This window comes from Anolis sagrei, chromosome 4, assembly GCF_037176765.1.
Source record: "Anolis sagrei isolate rAnoSag1 chromosome 4, rAnoSag1.mat, whole genome shotgun sequence".
Classification (NCBI taxonomy): Eukaryota; Metazoa; Chordata; class Lepidosauria; order Squamata; family Dactyloidae; genus Anolis; species Anolis sagrei.
In genome coordinates this window covers 231585768-231608315 of record NC_090024.1, presented here as the reverse complement: position 1 = coordinate 231608315, position 22548 = coordinate 231585768, and the positions used below count along the sequence as shown (strand labels likewise).

Genomic DNA, 22548 nt, shown 5'->3' with positions numbered 1-22548 from the left:
GTCTTCTTTCCAAATGTTTTAGAAGGGGAACCATTTGAAAAAAAGCCTTTGTCAAATCATTTTAAAAAAAAACGAGGCAAATGTATGTTTATGTGTATTTGGGGACTCACTTTTGCACATCACTAGTTTTCAAGCTCAGCGCTAACCATGTCTGTTGTAATACTTATTTCTCCTAATTGTCCATTAGCTTGGTGAGGGAGGAATGACACACACACAGTGCTGACATGCACTTGATAAAACAGGTATTCTGGACAGTTGATTTTTCTTAATTGGCCATCAGTTTGAGAAAGAAAGCTTTCACTAGCTGCCATGGCAACGATGCACATACTACCCTAAGCACACAAGTTACATAGGATTTTTTAAAAATAGTTTAAAATGTCTACTAAATAACTCCCACATGTCCATATGTTTCACTGACCACAGCCTGAGAAGATGGCATCTTCTATAGACCAATTGTAAGCTTCTTCCAAGTCATCCAGGTTAGTTTTCCCTTTCAGTAGCCTCCCCTTTTCTATCATTTCCATTGTTGTTGTTATATGTCTTCAAGACATTTCTGATTTATGCTAACCTCAAGGCAAACTTATTATGAGATTTTCTTTGTTCACAGGGGCGTAGTTTTTGCTACCCTTTGAGGTCAAGAGAGTGTGCCTTGTCTAAAACCAACCAGTGACTGAGTGAGTATTCCAATGTCCTTGTCCAACACTCAGATGGACAAGTTTTGGATCCCCAAAACCCTCATTGATTCAACTATTCCGCTCTAGACATATATAAAACTAGGATTCGGGGTTTGTTTGTTTTTTTGATTGAAAAATTTGTACCAGTAAATTAGGAATCCTGAACCATATGGCTAGGAAAGACCTTTATCAAAGATTAAGAAATTTAGGGTGTTTCAACACAGGTTATCTAGAGTAGAAAGTAGATTATAGAAATCAAGTTCACTCTGGAATGGCTACACAGGCACCACACAAACTGACTGGAAGTTTCAAGAGAGTCCACACATGTCCACCAGATCTCTTAATCCATATTCTACTCTGGATTAATAGGCTCCATTGAAACCCAGGATTATTTTTTTAGCCTCCTTGCAGAGATAAACAGCTTCCCAGCAGTGTTTTCCTCATAGCTCAAAGCAAGGCAGTAAAATCCACCATTCACATGGAAGTGCTGGGCTTTCATTTTATTTATTTATTTATTTGGTACACTTGTATACCGCTAATATCTCAGCCTATACGGCGACTCATTTTCAGGGGTGAGAGATTTTTTTACCTTTACCTTCAAGGAAGAACATAAATAAATAAGGCAAATAAATAAATACATAGATAAATAATGGCAACCAAGTAATTTTTTAAAGGGTTGTTTTGGGTGTTTCGAGTTAGCATGTAGCTACTATCCTCCTGGGAAAACCTAGGGTTTTTTGCATGGAAGTGGAGACAGAAATGCATGCCAAAGTGGATTTTAATAACCTACTTTGTCACACATTTATCGGATGCCTGGAAGTACCCTATGTAGCTACTCTCTGCCATAGGTTTCAGTGTGTTCAACCAAAGCAAAGACCTGACCTCTACTTATGTGTGAATTTGATCTCTATCATCCACAACATTGATGTAACCTTATCTACATTACTGGTATATTTGGTCTTACAGGAATACAAATTCTGGATCCTGCTTTCCTTCTGTGGAACAGATCTTGTGATGACGACTGCGTGGCCAAACAATTACAAATGCCAAACCCTCACTAATCAGTGAACCAGTACATCACATAACCTCAGTGGATGTCATCCAGCCTGCAGGGAAGTGGCATAGGGGTATAGCTGGGAGGATAAGGACTCTGCCACCTGTATACACGTACAAGCACACACACATAGCATGACAATTTCCTTCAGTCTACACATTTCTAGCACTATAGTAATGTAAAACTTCACCATTTAGAAAGATAATTTAGACATTCAAAGAAAAGGGGCAAGCAAGGATATCAAAGCAATGCAAACACAGCAAATGTAATTGTGAACAATTTTCTTTGTTTCACTGTGCAATGCTAGAAATTTGGGGACAAAGGGGCATTTTATTTGCAAGAACAGTTCTTTTTTTACTTTTGGAACAATGCCCTCATTTCACCCCATCCTGTAACTACACCCTGGGGGAGCATTCAGTTCCCTACTGAAACTTTCTTGCCCCATTGGATCATTGTCCAAAGTCTCATAAGGAAGGAAAAGGGATCTTTATTATCTTTTCGAGAAAGACTTTCTGGGCCTGCCCTCGACAAACATTGCGCGGCTGCCGGCAAATGCCATCTGTTGTTTTTTCCCCTCATGAAGTTAGAGGTTAATGGATTCTGAAATGTTAAGTTCCAAACAGCAAGATACACAGAGAACACCAGGCTGTGATGGATAATTTCCACCTTTTGCTTGGGGCTCATTTCAAAGATGTTCAAAAGGATGCTGGAATTTCTGAACACAACCAAGATGGGACACAGTTGTTTTTTTTTTTGGCTTCTTGCTTGGCCAAAAGGAGTCCATAGTAACCAATCTGGACAAATAAAATTTGTAAGTCAATAATAGACAGGAAATCAAAGATATAGACAGATGCCTAAAATTAGGCATTTGATTACTAAGATTAGAAAATCTGACAGTCTTGCTTGCTTTTACATTTAATATCCTTTTTAAAAAATCCAGTTGTTTCCATCCTGTTTATGAAGAAATCTGAGCAAACTAAACAAAATCCCCCACATTGGCTAAATTCAACCACAAAGAGCCTTTCTGCCAACTTATTCAAGATGTCAATGCTCTTGGATGGGAAAGAGAAAACATACCTAATTCAGCACCACAAACAAAGCTGAATATAATGCATTCAAAAGCTCTCTGACCAGATAGGGGGATCCTGCACCACTGGGACTGTGGTGCAGCTGTCTGAGTGTCAGCTGCATTAAGATCACTTCTGACCACAAGGTCATGAGTTCGAAGCCAGCCTGGGTCAGAGTGAGCTTCCAGCCAATTGTGTAGCTTGTTGTCGACCTTTGAAACCCAAAAGACAGTTGCATTGGTCAAGTAGGAAAATTAGGTACCACCTATGTGTGGGGAGGCTAATTTAACAAAAATTTATGAGGCCATAAAAAAGACTCCAGCAAAGCACTCCAGCAAAAAGAATGTGGGGGATGCGGTAGTACTTCATCAGTGTCGCAGATGGATGATGAAAGCAACAGCTTCCCTGGCGGCCAGAAAGAAGGTAAATAGCCTCTGATTGTCTGTCTATATCTGTTGTATGTCTTTGGCATCGAATGTTTGCCATATATGTGTACATTGTAATCCGCCCTGAGTCCCCTGCGGGGTGAGAAGGGAGGAATATAAATACTGTAAATAAATGAATAAATAAAGTTTCAGTTTAGATTTCTCTCACATTTCCATACATTTCAAGTTTTTGTATTTGCATTTATGACAAAATCTGCCATTATAAAATACTTAAACAATGCAGAGTTCTTACCCATCTCTACCAGTTTCTGCTAAAACATCAAAAGTGTATGTAGGCTGGGTATAATTCTGCAGTTACGGGTATTTCACGATCCATGCATCCAGACATGGTTCCACATTATCCAAGTGCCACTGGTTCCAACACAGGCAAGGTTACAAAAATGCCTGGTGACACAGAGACTCATGAAAACCCCATATGCTTGAAGTCTAGAGAACTCTGATTCCAGATTACAATTGTCAGCACCACCTTCTTCAAGATTCTCAAGGAATCTTTGCTCATCTAAATTGCCATATCAGTCTTTTTGACAGTGCCAAAGTTCAAACTATTTTATGTCACAAGTCAAAACTAGGTACAGCAGGATTTTTCGAGTTGTTGGCAATGACTTGCCTGCATGCTACTAGAGTGGTTTTTTGTATTGCACTTTTTAAAGTGTGATAAAGGTGTGAGATTTTTAGCTGTCTTGAGTCTCCACAGGGAGAAAGGTAGGGTATAGGTAGAGTAAATAAATTAATAGGTTCTTGGCATCCACGGAGGTTTGGTTCCAAGACCCCCTATTAATACCAACATTTATGGATGCTCAATTCCATTAGTTAGAATTGTATAGTAAAATGACATCCTTTATTGTTGTTGTTGTTTGTTTGTTCAGTCACATCCAATTCTTTGTGACTTCATGGACCAGCCCACACCAGAGCTCCCTGTCAGCTGTCACCACCCCCAGCTCCTTCAGAGTCAAGCCAGTCATTTCAAGGATCCCATCCATCTATCTTGCCCTTGGTCGGCCCCTCTTTCTTTTTCCTACCATTTTCCCCAGCATCATTGTCTTCTCTATGCTTTTCCTGTCTTCTCATTATGTGGCCAAAGTACTTTATCTTTGCCTCTAATATCCTTCCCTCCAATGATCAATTGGGCTTTATTTCCTGAAGTATGGACTGGTTGGATCTTCTCATGGTCCAATGCACCCTCAGAATTTTTCTCCAACACCACAGTTCAAAAGCATCTATCTTCCTTTGCTCAGCCTTCCTTATGGTCCATCATTACAAAATGATTCTCCTTGCATTTCAAGATCATGAAAACATAAGTTATGCCCTACATAACCATCATCTACATGATTATGTTTTCTTCTACATTTTCATGGTAGTTTTTCTAATGGTTTTTAAAAAGAAGTCCCCAGAACCAGCACACTGGCACCAAAACTGTGCCAGCAATTATATTTTAAAGAGGCAAGGTGCTATGATCAAGGCTGGGAGTGGAATCAGATTGGCAGCAAGTCTTCCCCCATTGGATTTGTGTTCACAATACTAAAATTTGTAAGCTGCCCCAAGTCCTGTTGGAGAGGGGTGGGATACGGATTATGATGATGATCATCATCATCATAATCCCAGAGAAGGCTCCATATTGGGGTGGGCAATTCTCACCTTTTGGGTGCCTTTGGACTACAACTCCATATTGGGGTGAGCAATTGGACTATAACTCCCTCATCATTGGCCTGCAATGACTGTGGCTGATGGGAGCCGTAGGATAAAAACATCTGGAGAGTTATAGTGGCTTCAAGTTGACCTATATTTGTGTTCCTGTGAATGTGCATAATTTAGACCACCCACCTCCTGCTGTGATGTCACTAACTACCAAGTGATATCATTTTGCCTGATGATAATGCCTGAAAATGGTTTTAGCCTCCGCTGTGTGGCATACTTTGAATACTGGTTAATCAAGCCCACATATTACTGGAGGCTTACAAGCAAAATTCCTGGAATGAAGAGCGATTGCAATTGACAGAGGGGGCTGAATACATTTGCAAGAATAACATGGCACTGCTTGTTTCATTTACCATATTTCCCCAAGAATGAAATGCTTTAATGAACAGAGAATTACAGCTCATCCCAGCAGAGCAGGAAAGGGGTTGTACTTCAAGCTCTTGCGGGTTCCATCCAGCTTTATTCACCTTGGCAAGGATTGAAACTTCATTCACGCACAGCTCTGCTAAAAATACTGACAAGCTGCTAATCAACTTCCCATAAAATGGAACTTTCTCTATTCACAATAGAAAGCCGGATGAGGAGGTGAGAGCCAAAAAAGATTTGCCCATGAATTTCAAATGAGTTTGACCTATAAAAGAAATGGAAACAGGATCCTGCCAGCTGCAAAAAGGACATAGTCACAGATCCTTTAAAATGCTGTGATGTCTGTGTGTTGTCTTTTTGAACATGGGATGCCAAGAGTTCCTGATGACTGTAATTCGTTTATTTTATTGATTGAATTTATACCCCACCTTTCTCCTGGGATGAGAGCCAAGGCAGCTCTATACACACTCTCCCTATTGTCTACACATGAAAAACACAAGCACAGACAGACTGATTCTAGGGTAAAGGCAGGTCACTGAGGCAGAAAAATATCTGTGTATCTAATTTCAATGTACACAACTGTGGGAAGGTGTATGATGAAATATCTATTTTATAACTTTAATACAAAAATTACTTGATCTCAACAAAACCCAGCAAAACACTGTCACAACCCGTCTCCAGGAATGATGCTGGCTTTAGCTGGGAATCCATTGCTAACTAAACTCCCCACCACCACTAAAAAGAGCTTTTTCATGCAGAATATTCATTTTCATTAGATTTATTTGACCTGTGATTAGCACTTGACACAACAAAACATGTTATGGTAATACAGTCAATATTCTGAAGTGTCCCAATTAACAAGGACAAAATGGTAAAAAAAAAGAAAGAAAGAAAAGAAAATGGAAATGTTGTTGTTGATCTTGCTTGGTGTGGCACCTAGGACATGTCCAGTGCTTCCTTGCTTCCCTTGCAACCCTCCTACTTCACCCTTCCTACTTCCCTGCAGGTGTCTTCTACAAGCCAAGTGTCTCTATACTTCTCTGCCACTTCCAGCACTCATTTTTTTTCCTATTTCACTTAAGTCCTTGTCCATCATTATCTGTTAAGTCCATTCTTTTTTCCAGACTTCTCACCTTGTTGTCTCCCCACCTCATTTACTTTTCTTCCTCCTCCCTCTCTATACCTGGTTAACTCTTTCCAGGTCTTGTTGCATTGGCTTGCCCTTTTACTGCCCTCCATTAATCTCCTCTTCCCTTCTTTCTTCTGCTCCTCTTTATCCCTTACCTCATCTCATTGGGTCCGCTTCTGACTCTCTCCATTTTTCAGCCCACTACCCTCCTCCACTATGCTCCATTCCTCTCTCCCCTACTTTGAGTTTCTCAGTGTCTACTTTTTGTTTTTGTGCATTGGCTACTGTTTCCTTTAGCCTTTCTCCTCCCCACCTTCTCTCATCCAATCTCCTCCACTTAATCCATTTGCATCCCTAGCACTGCTCCCCACCTCACCTTTTGCCTAGTGCTCTTCCTGAATTGTAGCCAACATTAGACATATATCACTTCTGTGCTTCCTTCCTGCCAGTTCCAGGCTGGGGACACCCAACTTTTGTCCACCCACCCAAGCCTTCAAAATGGCAGACAACCCATTTCATTCCCCGGTCAGCCAATTTTCTTTGTACTCTGTGCCCTACTGATTTAATTGTTTTGACATGGGCTCCTCCTCGACAGTCTGAGATCTAGGATGTAACAGCACTTTAACTGACCAAAACAGCTGCACTGGCTAAGACTAAACTGATTCTTCTCTTCCTCTATTACATAATTTCACATAGTGCAGCTGTTTTGGGTAGTTAAAGGGCTTTAACTGCTGCAAAGTAGTAACTCATACTCTGTCGGATTCATCCTGAGTCTTCATGTTTGCTTCCACTTGTATAATTGTCTGTATGAGTACTTCAGAGAACCAAGGGTCCCATGTCTCAAACCCAAGTAAAGTGCACTTGAGAGCAACTGGATCAATTTCCCAAGGGGAAAAAAAGATACAGGAAAAGGAAAATAATAGAACCACAGAGTTAAAAGAGATTTTAGATGATATATAGCAGAAGACATACAACTGTATCCCATCCCAATTTCCCCTGTTTTCTTACTATCTTAGAATGGAGTCTCACGGAGGCTATCCCATGATGTAGAGCCATTTCTGGTGGCTGTGCATGGAAATCTATCTCACTGGCATGTGAAGACACAGTCATAGCATTTCCTTTTCAGCAGTCAGGGAACACCTGACTCATACTTGAAGACAGTGGTGGGAAGTGGAGGAAAGACGGAAGAGGATGGGGAAATGTTGTGGGATGCCTGGCCATCCCCGAAGAAGGATCTTGCCAGGGTAGGTCAGGTCCCCAATCTTAAGGATGCTTTCCCCCTTCTTCCCGTCTGTCCATAGGACAAGTTGTAAGTTTACGGCAGTGATAGGCAATCTGGTGCCTTCTGGATGTTTACGGTTACAGCTCTCATAATTCAATACAGTTGCTCATGCTGGCTGGGGCTAATGTAGTCCTCTATTGGGTTCTCTTAGGTTACACAGAGTTCACTGCCACATGCAACAACCATTTGCCTAGACAATTCTACAATAGGAAACTAAGCTATTTAAGGCAAGATTATCTAATACCTTACATAGCCATGATGTGATGTTCTTTCTCTTTCTACAACTTGTAATTTGGAAAAGCCTACTTGTTTCACCAGGCTGCCTCATACCCAATGCATCCATACAAGCAGGAGATAGAAAGAAGACCATACAAGCTTGCTTCTAGTACTTCAACATCCTCCTTACATTGTATGTATCAACCTAGAAACATAGTGGGCTGAGAATGTAAATTTTCAGATGTAATTTATGTTATCAAGACTGCTTGCACCTTGGAGGGATTGAAAAAACCACTTTTCGCTTCTGAGTGTCATGTGCTTAGCAAGGCAACGGCTAATCAGTATGGAGCAGGTAATGACAGCATTCATTTTAATCCTGGAGAGGACTTGGTAAGTATTGTTTCCTGACAAGGCATGCAAATGACGCACTCTCATTTTGTCCAATTATTTTCTCAAATTTCTTGCAATTACATTGCAATTTTCTTCCAGGGGACAGCTTGACAAAACGTCTGCTGGTGGCTTTTACTTCTTCCTTTATTTGTTTTACACAATATTTGTTTTCACTTCCAAAATGGAAAGCTCAGTGGATAGAAAAATATGTGGTGTTGGTTGATGTTTTGTCGCATTTATTGACAGAAAACATATCCATATACACTGTCTCTTACCCAGACTTAGTTATGGCATATTTCCTTAGGGTCTGGGGCTAAGACTAAAATGTCTCCCTGTACAATATGATATATAACCATGTTATCGCCTAAGGTGATCCCAAACATTTCTAACTTGCTAAAGGGGATTGCAGGCAATCACAAATTTTTAACAACTGGCTAATGGGAGGCTCGCTCAGCTGATAAGAAAAGTCAAACAGAACTGGCTAAGTGTAGTTGAAAAGGGTAGAGAGGAGCTGCTAATATAATCGCTATATTTGCTCCTATATAAGTTGACCCTATGCTGTATAAGTCAAAAGCAAGATTGAGGGTCAAAATTACTGTTATGACCCATGGATAAGTTGCAGATCATTTTGTGAAGAGAGAAATATCAATGCCAACTCAAGGGAATAGGAAACCCTAGCCACCACTGCTATTTTCTTGCCCAGTCAAGAACACAACGGGAACATGATGGAGAGAATGATTCTTTTAGGTTCTCCCAGAATGGACTAAGACCCTGCTTTTTGTTACTGTATTCAGAAAATATGATGGTTCCTCTTTTTAATAAGGGTCTCACATTGATCAGTAGATAAGTTAACACAGGTTTTGGGAGTTGATTTTTTTTTTGCCTAACATTTCTAGACTTTTGCATTGAGTAAGTAGGTTTCTTTCTGTCTTCTTTAAGTTACTAATGCAAACAAAGGCAACTCCAAGCAAATTCTGAGTAATGTTTTCCCCCAGGTATTAAAAGTAAGAACAACAAGAACAACAAAAATGAAGAGTCAAACTATACTAGTCTTCCTACATCTTGGATAATGATGCAGAGCCTTTCATGAAAAAATATGTCTTCCAGGTAATGGGACACAGTAATGGAAATGTACAGACTGATGATTATGATGATGCTTGATATAAATTCCACTTATGGTATTACTGATCTTCTACAGTGAGCTATTCTGTTGATATCTAGGTGGGCATGGAAAATACAAATTAAAGCACAAGCAATAATAGAACCATACTTCAAGGCAGGAACACCTACAAAAATAGGGTTTGCCATTTGGCATTTCAAACATTTTATTCCAAAAACAGACACAGTGCTTCTGTTGATTCCGGTTTAGAGAAACAAGCTTTCTTTCTGGAGGTGACTCACCACCAACAGGCTTTGGGAAGTAAACAATTCGACCAGCCATCCACCGTGGATATAAATTATTCAGCTATTTCACTCACCCTAACCAGCTGCTGAGGGAAGGGTCCTCTCGAATTTTCTGGCACATTGATCGGTGGGATAACCCAGTCTCGCTTCTGCCGCCTGAGCCCATGAGGATTCTGGTGATGGCGCCACGGTAGCAGTGTGTCACTTGGCTGTTGCAGCAGATCTGCTGACATGTTCTTCTTTCCTTTCTGCTGATTTGGAGAGGGGAAGAAAAGAGAATTATTTTGCTTTTTTCTTAAGTTCCATTCTCTTTTTTAAAAAACAAACAAACAAAAAATCAACAAAAGAACAACAAGAAAAATAAGTCATCAGGGATGGTTGCTATGTTTGTTGAAGCTTGTTCAGGTTGAGAAATAGCTGCACAAATTTTTTATTGTTATTGTAATGAGGCAAACATCTCTGTGTTAGAAAATCATGCAGCGCTTTTATTGACATCTTTGCTATGGCTTCATTTTTACAGACGTATGGAGCTGTCATTAGGCAATCAAGCCTTCTTCCACGACGGATTGTCTTCATTATACCAACGGCAGGAAACTTTATCAGCTCCTTGGAGGATAAAATCTGCAGATTTCTAATAAATATAATCAATCACAAGAACAAAATGAAACAAGGCACAAACACCCCCGGCGTTACCAGTGGTTGGTCTGGATCCATTATGCAGCATTAAGCTCTTTGCTAGCCTGAAATTTTAAAAGTGTTGCTGACTTATCTGTAGCTATTATGGAATAGGATTCATGAAGAAAGATCAAAGGTTGCTGAAAGAGCTATCATGAGAGAGACTCAACATGGCACAAAGGGTTCCAAAAAATTGGTATTTGTTGGATACTCTTAGCTATGCTAAGGATATTCATTAACAATTTTTCACTGTTTATGATGGGATGCTGGAAAAGCTTGCTGAGATATTACCAAACTCTAGAACAGTTTTACCATTCAGCATAAAAAGAGGCAAATAATATCTTGCAAAAATATTGCATTTCCTCTTGCATGCGCACATGTGTGTGCACACACACACAATTTGGCTGATTTATCAAAAAGATTCAAACAATTTATCCCTTGCTTCTACTTTTAAATTGTCTATGGGCCTCATCAGATAAGGCAATTTCAGCATCCTAGCACTTCCACCCTGTTTTGGGGATGGCCCATGCTGGCCATCACATGACGTTGTGTGACTTTTTGCAGAGGCCCCAACACCAACTGGGGTGCAAGTGGCCTTGGATGCTTCTCTTCCAACATGGGAAGCTGCCCATGACCTGCTGGCTCCAATGGAACCAGCATGGTTCCTCGCCAGGAGAGCGATGCTTCCCATGTGCGATGAGAAAAGCATCGCTGCACTACTCCCCTCTGTCTGGCAGCAAAGCGAGGTGAAGTGGAACACTTTGCCTTGCCTTTGTGATGAGGTCATAAGCAACAAGGATACAGCCCTCTTAAATTTAGCTACTCCATTTGTACAGTTTGTGCAAATTGCACTAAAATCTTTCTGGTTCATGTGGAAATTTTCCCCCCTTCTGTGAGTGTCATATATGCAATGTTTGTTTGTGAGATTAACATAACTCAAAAACCACTGGACAAATTGACACCAGATTTGGACACAAGACATCTATCAGGACAACGAGTGACCATCACTCATCAAAACACTGAAAAGCACAACAGAAGAGACTTAAGAAGCCAAAAAAATACATTACAACGCATGTACAAAACCACATATATACACAAACACACAGATATACATATATTCACAAATATATGCACACACATATATGCATATATATACACACACAAAACACATAGACACAGACTGGGCCACAGCAATGTGTGGCAGGGAACGGCTAGTGAGAAATAAAAACCAAGAATGTACACTCCTAGTCTGTGTGAAGTTCTTTACTTACAAGTCAATATTACTTTGTGCTCTATTCCAGTTGATGTTCACCAGAGAAGTCTTATTTTCCCATTTTTGGAGAGTGTAGATCAGGGGTCCTCAAACTAAGACCCGGGGGCCGGATGCAGCCCTCCAAGGTAATTTACCCAGCCCTCGCTCAGGGTCAACCTAAGTCTGAAATGACTTGAAAGCACACAACAACCACAATCCTATCTCATCAGCCAAAAGCAGGCCCACACTTCCCATTGAAATACTAATAAATTTATATATATATATTAAAATTGTTCTTCATTTTAATTATTGTATTGTTTTAAAATGGTTTTTGGACTACAAATAAGATATGTGCAGTGTGCATAGGAATTCATTCATGTTTTATTCAAATTATAATCCAGCCCTCCAACAGTTTGAGGGACTGTGACTTGGCCCTCTGTTTAAAAAGTTTGAGGACCCCTGGTGTAGATGTTTTATCTGGCTTACATACAACCAAAATGTATCTACATAATCAGAACACTTTGATTCAAATAGAGGCATACATCCCAGATAGCTTCATTGCTGCCTTTCAGAGGACTGCATTAAAGATGTCTAACTTTCCCATTATATCCCTGGATTCCAAAACATGGAGTCACAGCAATTAAGGTGCTATCAAACTGCTTCAGATTTGCGGTATGGCAGCATTCCAAATGTCTTATGCTATAACATTTATGTTGCTCTGCTTCTCCACCTGGCTACATGCATAAAGAGACATCCTCTCCCCTTCCAGAACTTTTGAAGCCTTCAGGATTTGTCTATTTGCATGCAGGGTCTATTTTCTGAGATACATAAGACAGATATTGAACTTATACTGTGGCATGATGTAGCCATTTATTGTTGGCTCCCAGCATTGAAGCCACATGTGATTCCCCAGTGAGAATAGTAGCATTAAATAGCTGCACAACTGGCTTAAAACAAATGCTGCAGCTTCTTTATTACTTTTACCATCTTGACCATACTCTGATGCTACTTGTCAAGATGTATCCCAGTTTTCATCTGTTCAATATTGGCTGATACGTTAGCAAGTGAACTTTGGCACATCATTTCAAACTGGACTATAGGTTAGTAAGGCATATGAAACTGTGTCTCTCGTGTCCACAGACCCATCTTCAGGCATGGAAAGGGAGTGTGCAAGATTACCTTTTGTAATTAACATTATGGAACCCATGAATAGGCATGGTCATGAAAGCAGCAGGTTTTTTTTTCCAGCATTCCTCTAACTCTTTGCTTTAGGCACAAATCTCCACAGTCCAAACCCCAGTTCCAACAATTAACGCAAATTGGAGAATATATAATCCAGATACCACTAGGGCTTTTCAAAGCTCCGGACTTGATGCCATTTCCCACCCAGTGTTGTTTTGAGAAAGGACAAGGATATATTTTTCACTCTATAAAAGGGGACTGAACCAAGAGAAAAATGTCAGATATTACCCAGGGGTGTTATAGCTGTGCTTCTAATTTAACTCTTAATGCTACAAATTGAACACATCATTCATTAGACCCCATCTGAGGAAGTTAACATCTTTGGACCATAATTCCAATCTAATGGATCCAGGCAGCTGAACTCTCAAAGTACCCCTCCCTAAAACACTACACACCTTCTGTAATATAGCTTGTTGACTGAGAAGTTTGGTCCCAAGTTAATCAAGTTAAAAAGCATCAATTTGCAGGTGATGCGAAACACTCCTGTTTGAGGAATCACTGTTAGCCAATATAGACCAAATATTTGGAGTAATGAGGGACAAATTGTCTCAACTGGTATAAGGCTGACCCCAAATGCTGTTAAATTCTTCTTTGCTTAGTTCCTTCCCTCTCCATTTCAAGTTTTCTCTAGGACCCATACTTAATGCTGCTAGCTGAATATGCTTTTCTGGTCCTCATTAACAAGAGGTACCATTAACATAAAAGGGCATTCTGAAGCATGGAATGCACTTATGTATCCGCAAGACCTAAACACTCCCCTCACTTGGGTGTGTGAAAAAGAATCCTTTTCAAAGTCAGCTTGCAATTCCCAACTGGGGAAAATCTTCCGAGAGCAAAGGTTTGGGTCAGTTGAGATAATTGGCATGTGAGAGCGAGGGACAAATTGTGCTCTGCCAAGTTTACACCGGGGAATGAATCTGAGCTAAAGAGAGACTTGAGAATTAACATGATTCCCAAAGCCCTCTGGATGCTGAAATAATTAGTATTGGCTCAGCGAGACCATCTTGGGCTTTTCATTCTTTTGGAAATATTTGACGGCAAGGGAGTGGAACGTGCCTCTTTGTCACTCCTAATGAGGTTTTCTGACATTAGAATAGATCACCAGCGTGACTTTGAGGCTGACTGTGCATGCTGCAGGTAAGGGGAAAATTTGGTCAATTTTAAAAGGGGTTCTGCCCTTACCTTCCATAGAATCATGGTGTTCCTTATACAGACAAGCAACACCAAAATTTGCATGATCAGACCCTTTTTTCTTCAAGTTTCCTTTTTCAGAAAAGAGATTGTAACATCCTGTTATCAATAAGATGGAGGCCAGCTTGATCTTCTGAACAATAACAATAACAATGGAGGCAAGATCTTATATTGTCAATGCAGTTGCAAATTTGTAACTATTTATTGTGTCATGCCCGATTGCCCCAACCCAACCTTGACTGCAAATAAACACATCAAAAATTGGAGATCTATTCTACTGGCAATAAGGTCACAATGGAATGATGATTCCAGTCCTCTCTCACCATTGATTTCCCATGTGATAAGGAATTGAGACAAAAGTCTTACTTTGGCTTCTTACAGCCTCACTTACTGGTGGGAAGAGGCTGGAAATGCTTCATTGCCCACATCACCAACAAAACAGACCCCCATTGCTTGGTTGCTAGCTGGTTAGTGCATTTTATTGATTAGCCCATTGACAGTATCAAAAACATTTGACAAACACATACACCTACACATACAGCATAAAACCCAACGTATAACTTAAGTTAAAATAAACAAGCTGTTAACAGGGTCCTGATCCAGATCAGATATCTGCATCGCCTCTACAGTTTAGCCCAATCGACTCTAAATATGCAGTTCTTAGCTGCATTGCTTTAAATAGAAAAAAGGCTTTTTTATATGTTATTTTAGCATTCTGGACAACCAATAAAAATGTAGTTTTAATATACAGTGTGTCTTTTGTATAATGTATGGCCCAAGGTATTAATTTCTCTCTTTCCTCTACAAGTTACAACGAAATGGTACAGGTGTTATAGTTTCTACCTCTGATGCTCCACAGATACAAAATATTTCATTATATGGAACTTGGTTAAACTTTCCATGTTTGACCATTGTATCCAGCTGTGACTGCTAGCTATTAAGGTACATTGGGGAAGGCATTTGTTATCATGGAAATAGTGTCACAAATATAAACATGAGTAATGAGCAGTTATAAATGTGCAAATTTGGTTCACACATGCACTATCATAATACTGTAATAAAGATTTGTTTTTATCTTTTAGATTATTGTTCCTTCAATAAGGTCTTAAGGATATGTACAGATTAAAACAAGCTTAAAAGAATAAAATACACATTTCAGAAAGTGACATGCTTTGATACCGTTGCTGAGAATCTGCATTTGGGTTGCCTGGCATAAATCTCCAAGTGTCTCCATAAATTTGAACACAAGGGTTGAATATTGATTGTGCTGCATCACCCTTGTGCTGAATGGCCACTTCATGGACCCTCATGCATAATCACATATGTATCTTTCTACAATGGCACTGCCCATTCAACCTGGCTTTTGCAATCTGATCTTGAATGGAGCTGTTTTCACATCTGACAAAAATGTCTAAACACCACCGAAGATACCCATTGGATTTCAGTAAAGAAATCAAAGGATTAATAGGAAAACCAGAGAATGGTGTTAAATATGAAAGGCTTAGCAAAACAATGTTATCTTCAACAGTCTTCTAATGGATAATGAAGGGAGATTGTACCTTCATTGTGCTACTACACAAAAAGCACTGCCTCAAACCACCCACCAATCTCACCTCTCTAGGATATAGTGTAGAAATAGCGGAGCTTGAAAAGACAAAGACACATTTCAGACAGGTTCTCTATCAGACGATAGATCTGGTTTCATTCGGAGTTTGGAAAAGATAGGGATTTCTTTTGACTAGTGTTCTGAGAATTCCCTGGCCATATGACCTCCCATTGATGCTCTACATAGCAATTATTGGTGTGTCTGTGTGTGTGTGTGTGTGAGAGAGAGAGAGAGAGAGAGAGAAGATACTGAGAAAAGACATGAACATTGTCCCATGTACCTCATATAAAAATCAGCTTCATGTTCCCACTCAATGGATCAAATTGTTGAACCATTAACATAGCACCCGTTAAGTATATGTATTTATTTATTACAGTCAATGACCAGCATCAAAAATGTACAAACATCAGGATAGGCACATATACATTTGAGTATTAAGAAACAATGCCAAAAGCAAAGTTAAAACCTAGTATTAAATAAGATAGTTAAAATGGTATTAAATATTTAGATGCTAAAATGACAATGGTAAAAACTGAATTATATATTTAAACTTTCTAAGACTGCGACAGCATCTTGTGCCGACAAGCTATTGCTGCTACACAGAAGCTAGCAACTTTAGCAGTAATTTTGGGATGTTGGTCAGCCAAAAGATAATCAACATAAAACCTTACACTTTCTAAAAACCTGGTAAACTTTCTAAAATTGGATTTGTAAAATATTTACAAAATGTTTACAACCATTAAGTGTACATACTTCTGTCCCCAGCTAAGCCCGCTTCAAAACTAGCATAGGCCCTCTATGTAAGAGTCATACAGTAAAAGTAGGAAATTAAAGATGTATTATTAGGTTGATTGACTTCTCAATTTCAGATCTACCATGTCTCCAGATCTTATGTGCAGCAGTACCTTTGAAGTCATAGCTGGGTTTTATAATTTCCCAATGCAAGTCAATGAGGGAGGACTGGAAACAAGAGAGCCTGGATTGTTGGGGTTTTTTAATAGTTGGGTCTGAAGTCCATAATGATCCAGTCCATAGCAGGTCCAGATATGAATCACCAAACTGTGGCCTGAACTGAAGCAGAGGGCTCTGCGGATAGAATCACAGAATCTCAGAGTAGAAGAGACCTCAGAGGTCATCCAGTCCAATCCCCTGCTATGCAGGACCTCCCAATCAAAGCACAGATGGCCATCCAGCCTCTGCTTTATTCTCTGTGCTATATGTCATCCCTAAAATTGGAGTGCAGAAGCATTTTGCCCAAAAATAAACAGGAAGGAAGGAGGGTTTAAGGGTTCCCACTTTTAGCCCTTATAGCTCTTACTATACACATAAAATCTGGTGTGTGCAGGCTGATTTCATGCATCTGATTTCTGAAATGAGATCTCTCACTTCCTATGACGTGGGCCTATGCAAGTCAGCAGCATGTTCAAATGTTGTGGTACCTATCACATCAAGTCTATATTCCCCATATGCATATACATATTCTATATCACAGAGTTAGACAAAGCATGTCAGTTTTGCATGTGTTCAATCCAAAATGTGTTGTATCTTATTTCTGCACTAACAATCTGCCACTAAGAAGCCATTATGAATGTTTTTAAGTAGAAAACATCTAAATGTATTTCCTCTCAAAATATGCATTTCCAAAAATATTTTCTTTCAAGGTATACATTTTGATACTTTCCTTTATGATACATCTTTGAGACGCAAATAGCAGTAAAAGCAAAAGCAGATAACTAAGTTCCTATCTGCACCAGGAGATGTGAATTGGTTGAGATCACATCAGAAATTGCAATGATTGAGCTACTCATGCATATCTAAATATACATTTTACTATCCCAGCAAGATACAGTATATAATCCACAGACATCTAGTAGTTTCACACTGTCATTGATATGCTACAGACTACCAAAGGGTACAATTCAGTTGATCCAGGCCTTCACTCAGTAGGGGCCCAGTGCTGAAGCAGAAAATGCAGTTTGCTGCTGCTTCCTCCTCCTCTTCTTAGAATCATAAAATTATTGAGTTGGAAGAGATCACAAGGGCCATCTAGTCCAACCCCTTTCTGCCATCCTGACAGACTGCCATCCTAAAACCTCCTTAAAAGCCTCCAGAGAAGGAGGCAGCAGCATGTTCCACTGCTGAAGAGCTCTTAACATCAGGAAGTTCTTCCTAATGTTTAGGTGGAATCTCTTTTCCTGCAGTTTAAATCCATTACTCCATGTCCTAGTCTCCAGTGCAGGAAAAAAAAAGCTTGCTCCCCACTTCAATATGGCATCATTTCAACTATATTGTGTCCCCTCTGAACCTTCTCTTCTTCAAGCTAAACATACTCAACTCCCTAAGCAGCTTCTCGTTGGATTTGGCTTCCAAACCTCTGACCATTTTGTTTTATCTTCTCTACAGACTTTATAAAGTCATGCAAATAGTATCTCTTCTGGCAGGTCTACCCAGACAGTCTTTAAACATGATTTTTAAATGTGTGTCCTTTGTTTAATCTCTGTTTTGTGTATTTTAATATGCATTTTATAGACAAATGTTTTCGTATGTAGCTTTTATAGAAGTATACTTTAATATGTGTATTTGTGGTGTTTTGCTGTGCTTATGTGTTCTAATTGTTCTGTAACGCGCCTCAAGCCATGAGGAGAGGCAGAGAAGAAATAAATGGTTGTTGTTGTTTTTGTTGTTATTCCAGTTTGTCAATATCCTTCTTGAGTTGTGGTGCCCAGAAATGCAGATATTCCTTATGTTTCCATTAACATCAACTTTTATGTGTTGATTAACTGAATAAAAATGAATGAAATCAGCCTGGTTATCTCACCAATGGCTGAAAACAGATTCATTCATGAAGATGTTGGCTCTGCTAACTATTGTGGTTTGCACATTATTTATCATTTACTTGAGTTCTATGCCACAATGTTGTTGTAGATATTGTTGTTGCTGATGCCTTCCTGTCAACCCTGACATTATATGACAGTCACCTAGAGTTTTATTGGCAAGATATATTCAAAGGAGATTTGATATTGCTGGGAGAGCATGACTTGCTCAGGGTTATCTAGATGGTTTAAATGGTTGAGTGAGGATTTGAGCCTAGGAGACCATCTGCACTGCAGAATCATAGTTTGATACTACTTTAGCTGCCCCAGCCTTTGGAATCCTGGGACATGTAGTTTTTTGTGACACCAGAGCTCTCGTGCAAAGAAGGGTCAATATCTCACCAACCTACAAATGCCAAAATTACTTGGAATTGAGCAATGGCAATTAATGTTGTGTTCAGATACTATAATTCTACAATGTTGGTACAGCTTTGGTCTCCCATGAGTACTACTTGCAGACCTGTATCCCCTGCTGGCTCTGTAGATCTTTACCTTCCCTTATTTAAAGTAACTGAAAGAATTACACTCAATACTTTAATGCTAAACTCAATAACGTGGGGGCCTTTTTGCCACCGGGGTGGAGTGGGGGGAGACTGCTTCAAAGCCCCAAGCACTGCTATCTGACCTTGGCAACAAAGCCCATAATACACCTAAGGAACAAAAGTACAGCACCAACACAGTTCTGTTGATAAAAAGATCTGATCCTTTGGAAAACATCAAGGTTTTTTTTTACTATTATTTTGGAGAACTGTTAGAATAATCCCCCATTTCACCCATGGATTATGGGTTTTTACTAAGTCCTGGTATCCAAGCTCCATGCCCCCTGGTCTCAACATTTTCCGTAGAGCACCTGCCTTGACAACACAGATGCAAAACCAAAGGCTAGTTAACATCCTGCATTTGGGCTTTGGTGCTGCTGGAGAAAGGCTGGAACAGTATTCCATATTTATAAGGATAAATGCCCCAGCAATCTAGTTAACACTTGCCACAAGCCCCGATAGCAAGTCAGAGACTCTGGAGCCACTGCCTTCTCATTTGGCTGCAAGCGGAACAAGTGAGTGTGAAAGAATACCAGCTTTCACCTTCCGCTAGAGTTAGCAGTAACCAGTCCAGCCAGCTGGCACTTCTCCCCTTCCAGCCAACCTGCCTTTGATATCAGTCAGCCCCTGGCTATGGAGACATCTGGACGTTATTATCCAGTCAAGTGTATCACCAGCCTATTTACATAATATAATATCAGATTTTTATGTACCTGCTTCACTGTGCCTATTGTGGATCCCGTTGAATGTTTGGGAAAATGAATGTGAGAGATGGCTATCTCACTCTGCAACAATTATTAATTTTATAGATATCAGTCCCATAAAGAAAACATAACCTATTCTTGCATGGCAAGATCTTCCTCTTGCTACGTGAACAAATCATATCTGTAAAAAGCCAACACAAACAATATAATTCTTAATGCTTTTTGTTTCCTTATCTGCCTGTCTTTGTATTTTCATTGCCTCTTTACATGTCTGATATATTTATTTCCTTAGCAAATTTGCTAGCTTCCTTTCTCCTTTTGTTCCTATAGTGGTGCTCAATGAAAAGAATAAAGCAATGCCATAAAACAGAAGAATCAGATTAATAACCATCGCAGAACCATTCTCATATCATAGATCAATAAAAATGAATGAAACTACAACACTGTAAATAAAACCAACTATAGGATAAGCCGGCATACAAATAAAGCCTTTGCTTGTGCTGGGAAGCCTTTAAAGTAAATGATAGGTGAGACTATCTGCAGAGAGTTTTCCCAACATGGAGCACCTATATATATATATATATATATATATATATATATATATATATATATATATATTGGTGAGCGGGGGGGGGGTGGGCAGGGAGGGGAAGCATGCTTTCTTGTATAGCATCTAGTTTTCTAGGAGGACACTTTCACCATTTGGAGCCATGGAGAAGAAGAACTCAATAGGTTCTTGGACCATCTTAACAGCATCCACCCAAACATCCAGTTCATCATGGAAAAAGAAAATGAAGGAAGACTGCCTTTTCTAGATGTCCTAGTCATACGCAAACCAGATCAACAATTGGGTCACACCGTTTACAGAAAACCCACACACACAGATAGATATCTACATAAAAACTCCAACCATCACCCAAGTCAAAAAAGAAGCACCATTAAAGCCTTGGCAGACCGTGCAAAAATAATATGTGAACCCCACCTCCTTCACCTCTGCAGGAGTCTACCGTGTACCATGCAGCTGAGGACAAGTCTACATAGGGACCACCAAACGCAGCGCCCAGACACGAATCAAGGAACATGAAAGGCACTGCAGACTACTTCAACCAGAGAAATCAGCCATAGCAGAGCACCTGATGAACCAACCTGGACACAGCATTTTATTTGAGAACACAGAATTGCTGGACCACTCTCACAACCACCATGTCAGACTACACAGAGAAGCCATTGAAATACACAAGCATGTGGACCATTTCAACAGAAAGAAGAAAACCCTGAAAATGAACAAAATCTGGCTACCAATATTAAAAAACTAAAATTGCAACAGCACAACAACAGAGAGGAAGCAGGCAGGGACATCTAATTACTTCTCAACAAAAGTTTGCTCCAGGCACAGTCAGGCCATTGTATGCTAATCAAGGTGGTCAGTTGAAACATTCACACCTAGCTCCAGCAGAAAAGAGTCCTTTGTCCCACCCTGGTCATTCCACAGATATCTAAACCCCTTTTCCCTAGTTCTAACAGACCTCACTACCTCTGGGGATGCTTGCCATAGATGCAGGTGAAATGTCAGGAGAGAATGCCTCTAGACCATGGCCATACAGCCCGAAAAAACATACAACAACCCAGTGATTCCGGCTATGAAAGCCTTCGACAATACATTTTCTAGGAGGAATTTGCTAGTTCATCATTATACCAGTTTAAAGCAAAACAGTTTGAAATTTTGTAGATTCACAGAGCAAGGATGAACAACTGCATGTGGGCAAGGTGATAATATGCTTCCCAAACGTACTCCTTCCAAAGCAAATACATTGGTTATTGTTTGCTTCTGTAGTCCTTCTTATAATGGTGACAGGAAGTGATGCTGGGATGGTATTTTGAGAAGGCCTGTAGAGGGTTGTGGGTTGCTTGTGTGTGTGTAAGTAGGATATGTTTGCATATTTTCACATGTTTTAAAACCACTGACTTTTTTTATTAAAAAAAAAACAGGTGGATAGGGTCTTTGGTAGAGTGGTGCAGAGCTTGAGGAGCCACAAACATGAGGTTGGCCACAAACCATATTATGCCAAACTCTACCAACAGAATAAAGAGGCTGGAAAAGCACAAGGAAGAAGATGTTTCGGTGTCTGAAATTGTTCAACACTGCCCCATGAAGTACCTTACTGCAGCCCAAACTTATTCTACCCACACAGGCTGTTCTTCAGTAATTCCCAAACTTTGGTCCTCCAGGTGTTTTGGACTTCACCGTCCAGACTTCTCCAACAGCCAAGAATTCTAGGAGATGAAGTCTAAAACATTTGGAGGACTAAAACTTGGGAATCACTACCTTAGATCCCTTGTGAAAGAGTAAAGAGAGAATGTCCATTTTTTAATGTCAGGAGCAACTTGAGAAACTGCAAGTCACTTCTGGTGTGAGAAAATTGGCAGTCTGCAAGGACATTGCCCAGGGGATGCCCAGATGTTTTACCATCTTGTGGGAGGCTTCTCTCATGTACCTGCATGAGGAGCTCGAGTTGACAGATGGGAGCTCACCCCACTCCCTGGATTTGAACCACCAACCTTTCTGTCAGCAGTCCTGCTAGCACAAGGATTTAACCAATTGCACCACTGGAGGCTCCAATATAATATATAGAATGACAGCTGGATGGAAAGATGGAGGGAGATATATATATATATATATATATATAGAGAGAGAGAGAGAGAGAGAGAGAGAGAGAGAGAGAGATTTTATTATTTGGGTTGT

The 22548-nt window shown here is 40.0% G+C and overlaps 1 protein-coding gene across 5 annotated transcripts in view; it reads right to left on the bottom strand.

The window, feature by feature from the left end:
- The window catches only part of CDH4 (cadherin 4), a 938653-nt gene that overhangs the window by 350906 nt on the left and 565199 nt on the right, over positions 1-22548 (bottom strand). For 3 of the 5 annotated variants that reach the window (XM_060772002.2, XM_060772006.2, XM_060772004.2), the window contains exon 4: positions 9798-9974. In XM_060772002.2, the coding sequence (XP_060627985.2) occupies positions 9798-9974 (177 nt within the window). The remainder of the gene's footprint in view (positions 1-9797; positions 9975-22548) is intronic. The other 2 variants (XM_060772003.2, XM_060772005.2) reach the window with 1 other exon arrangement.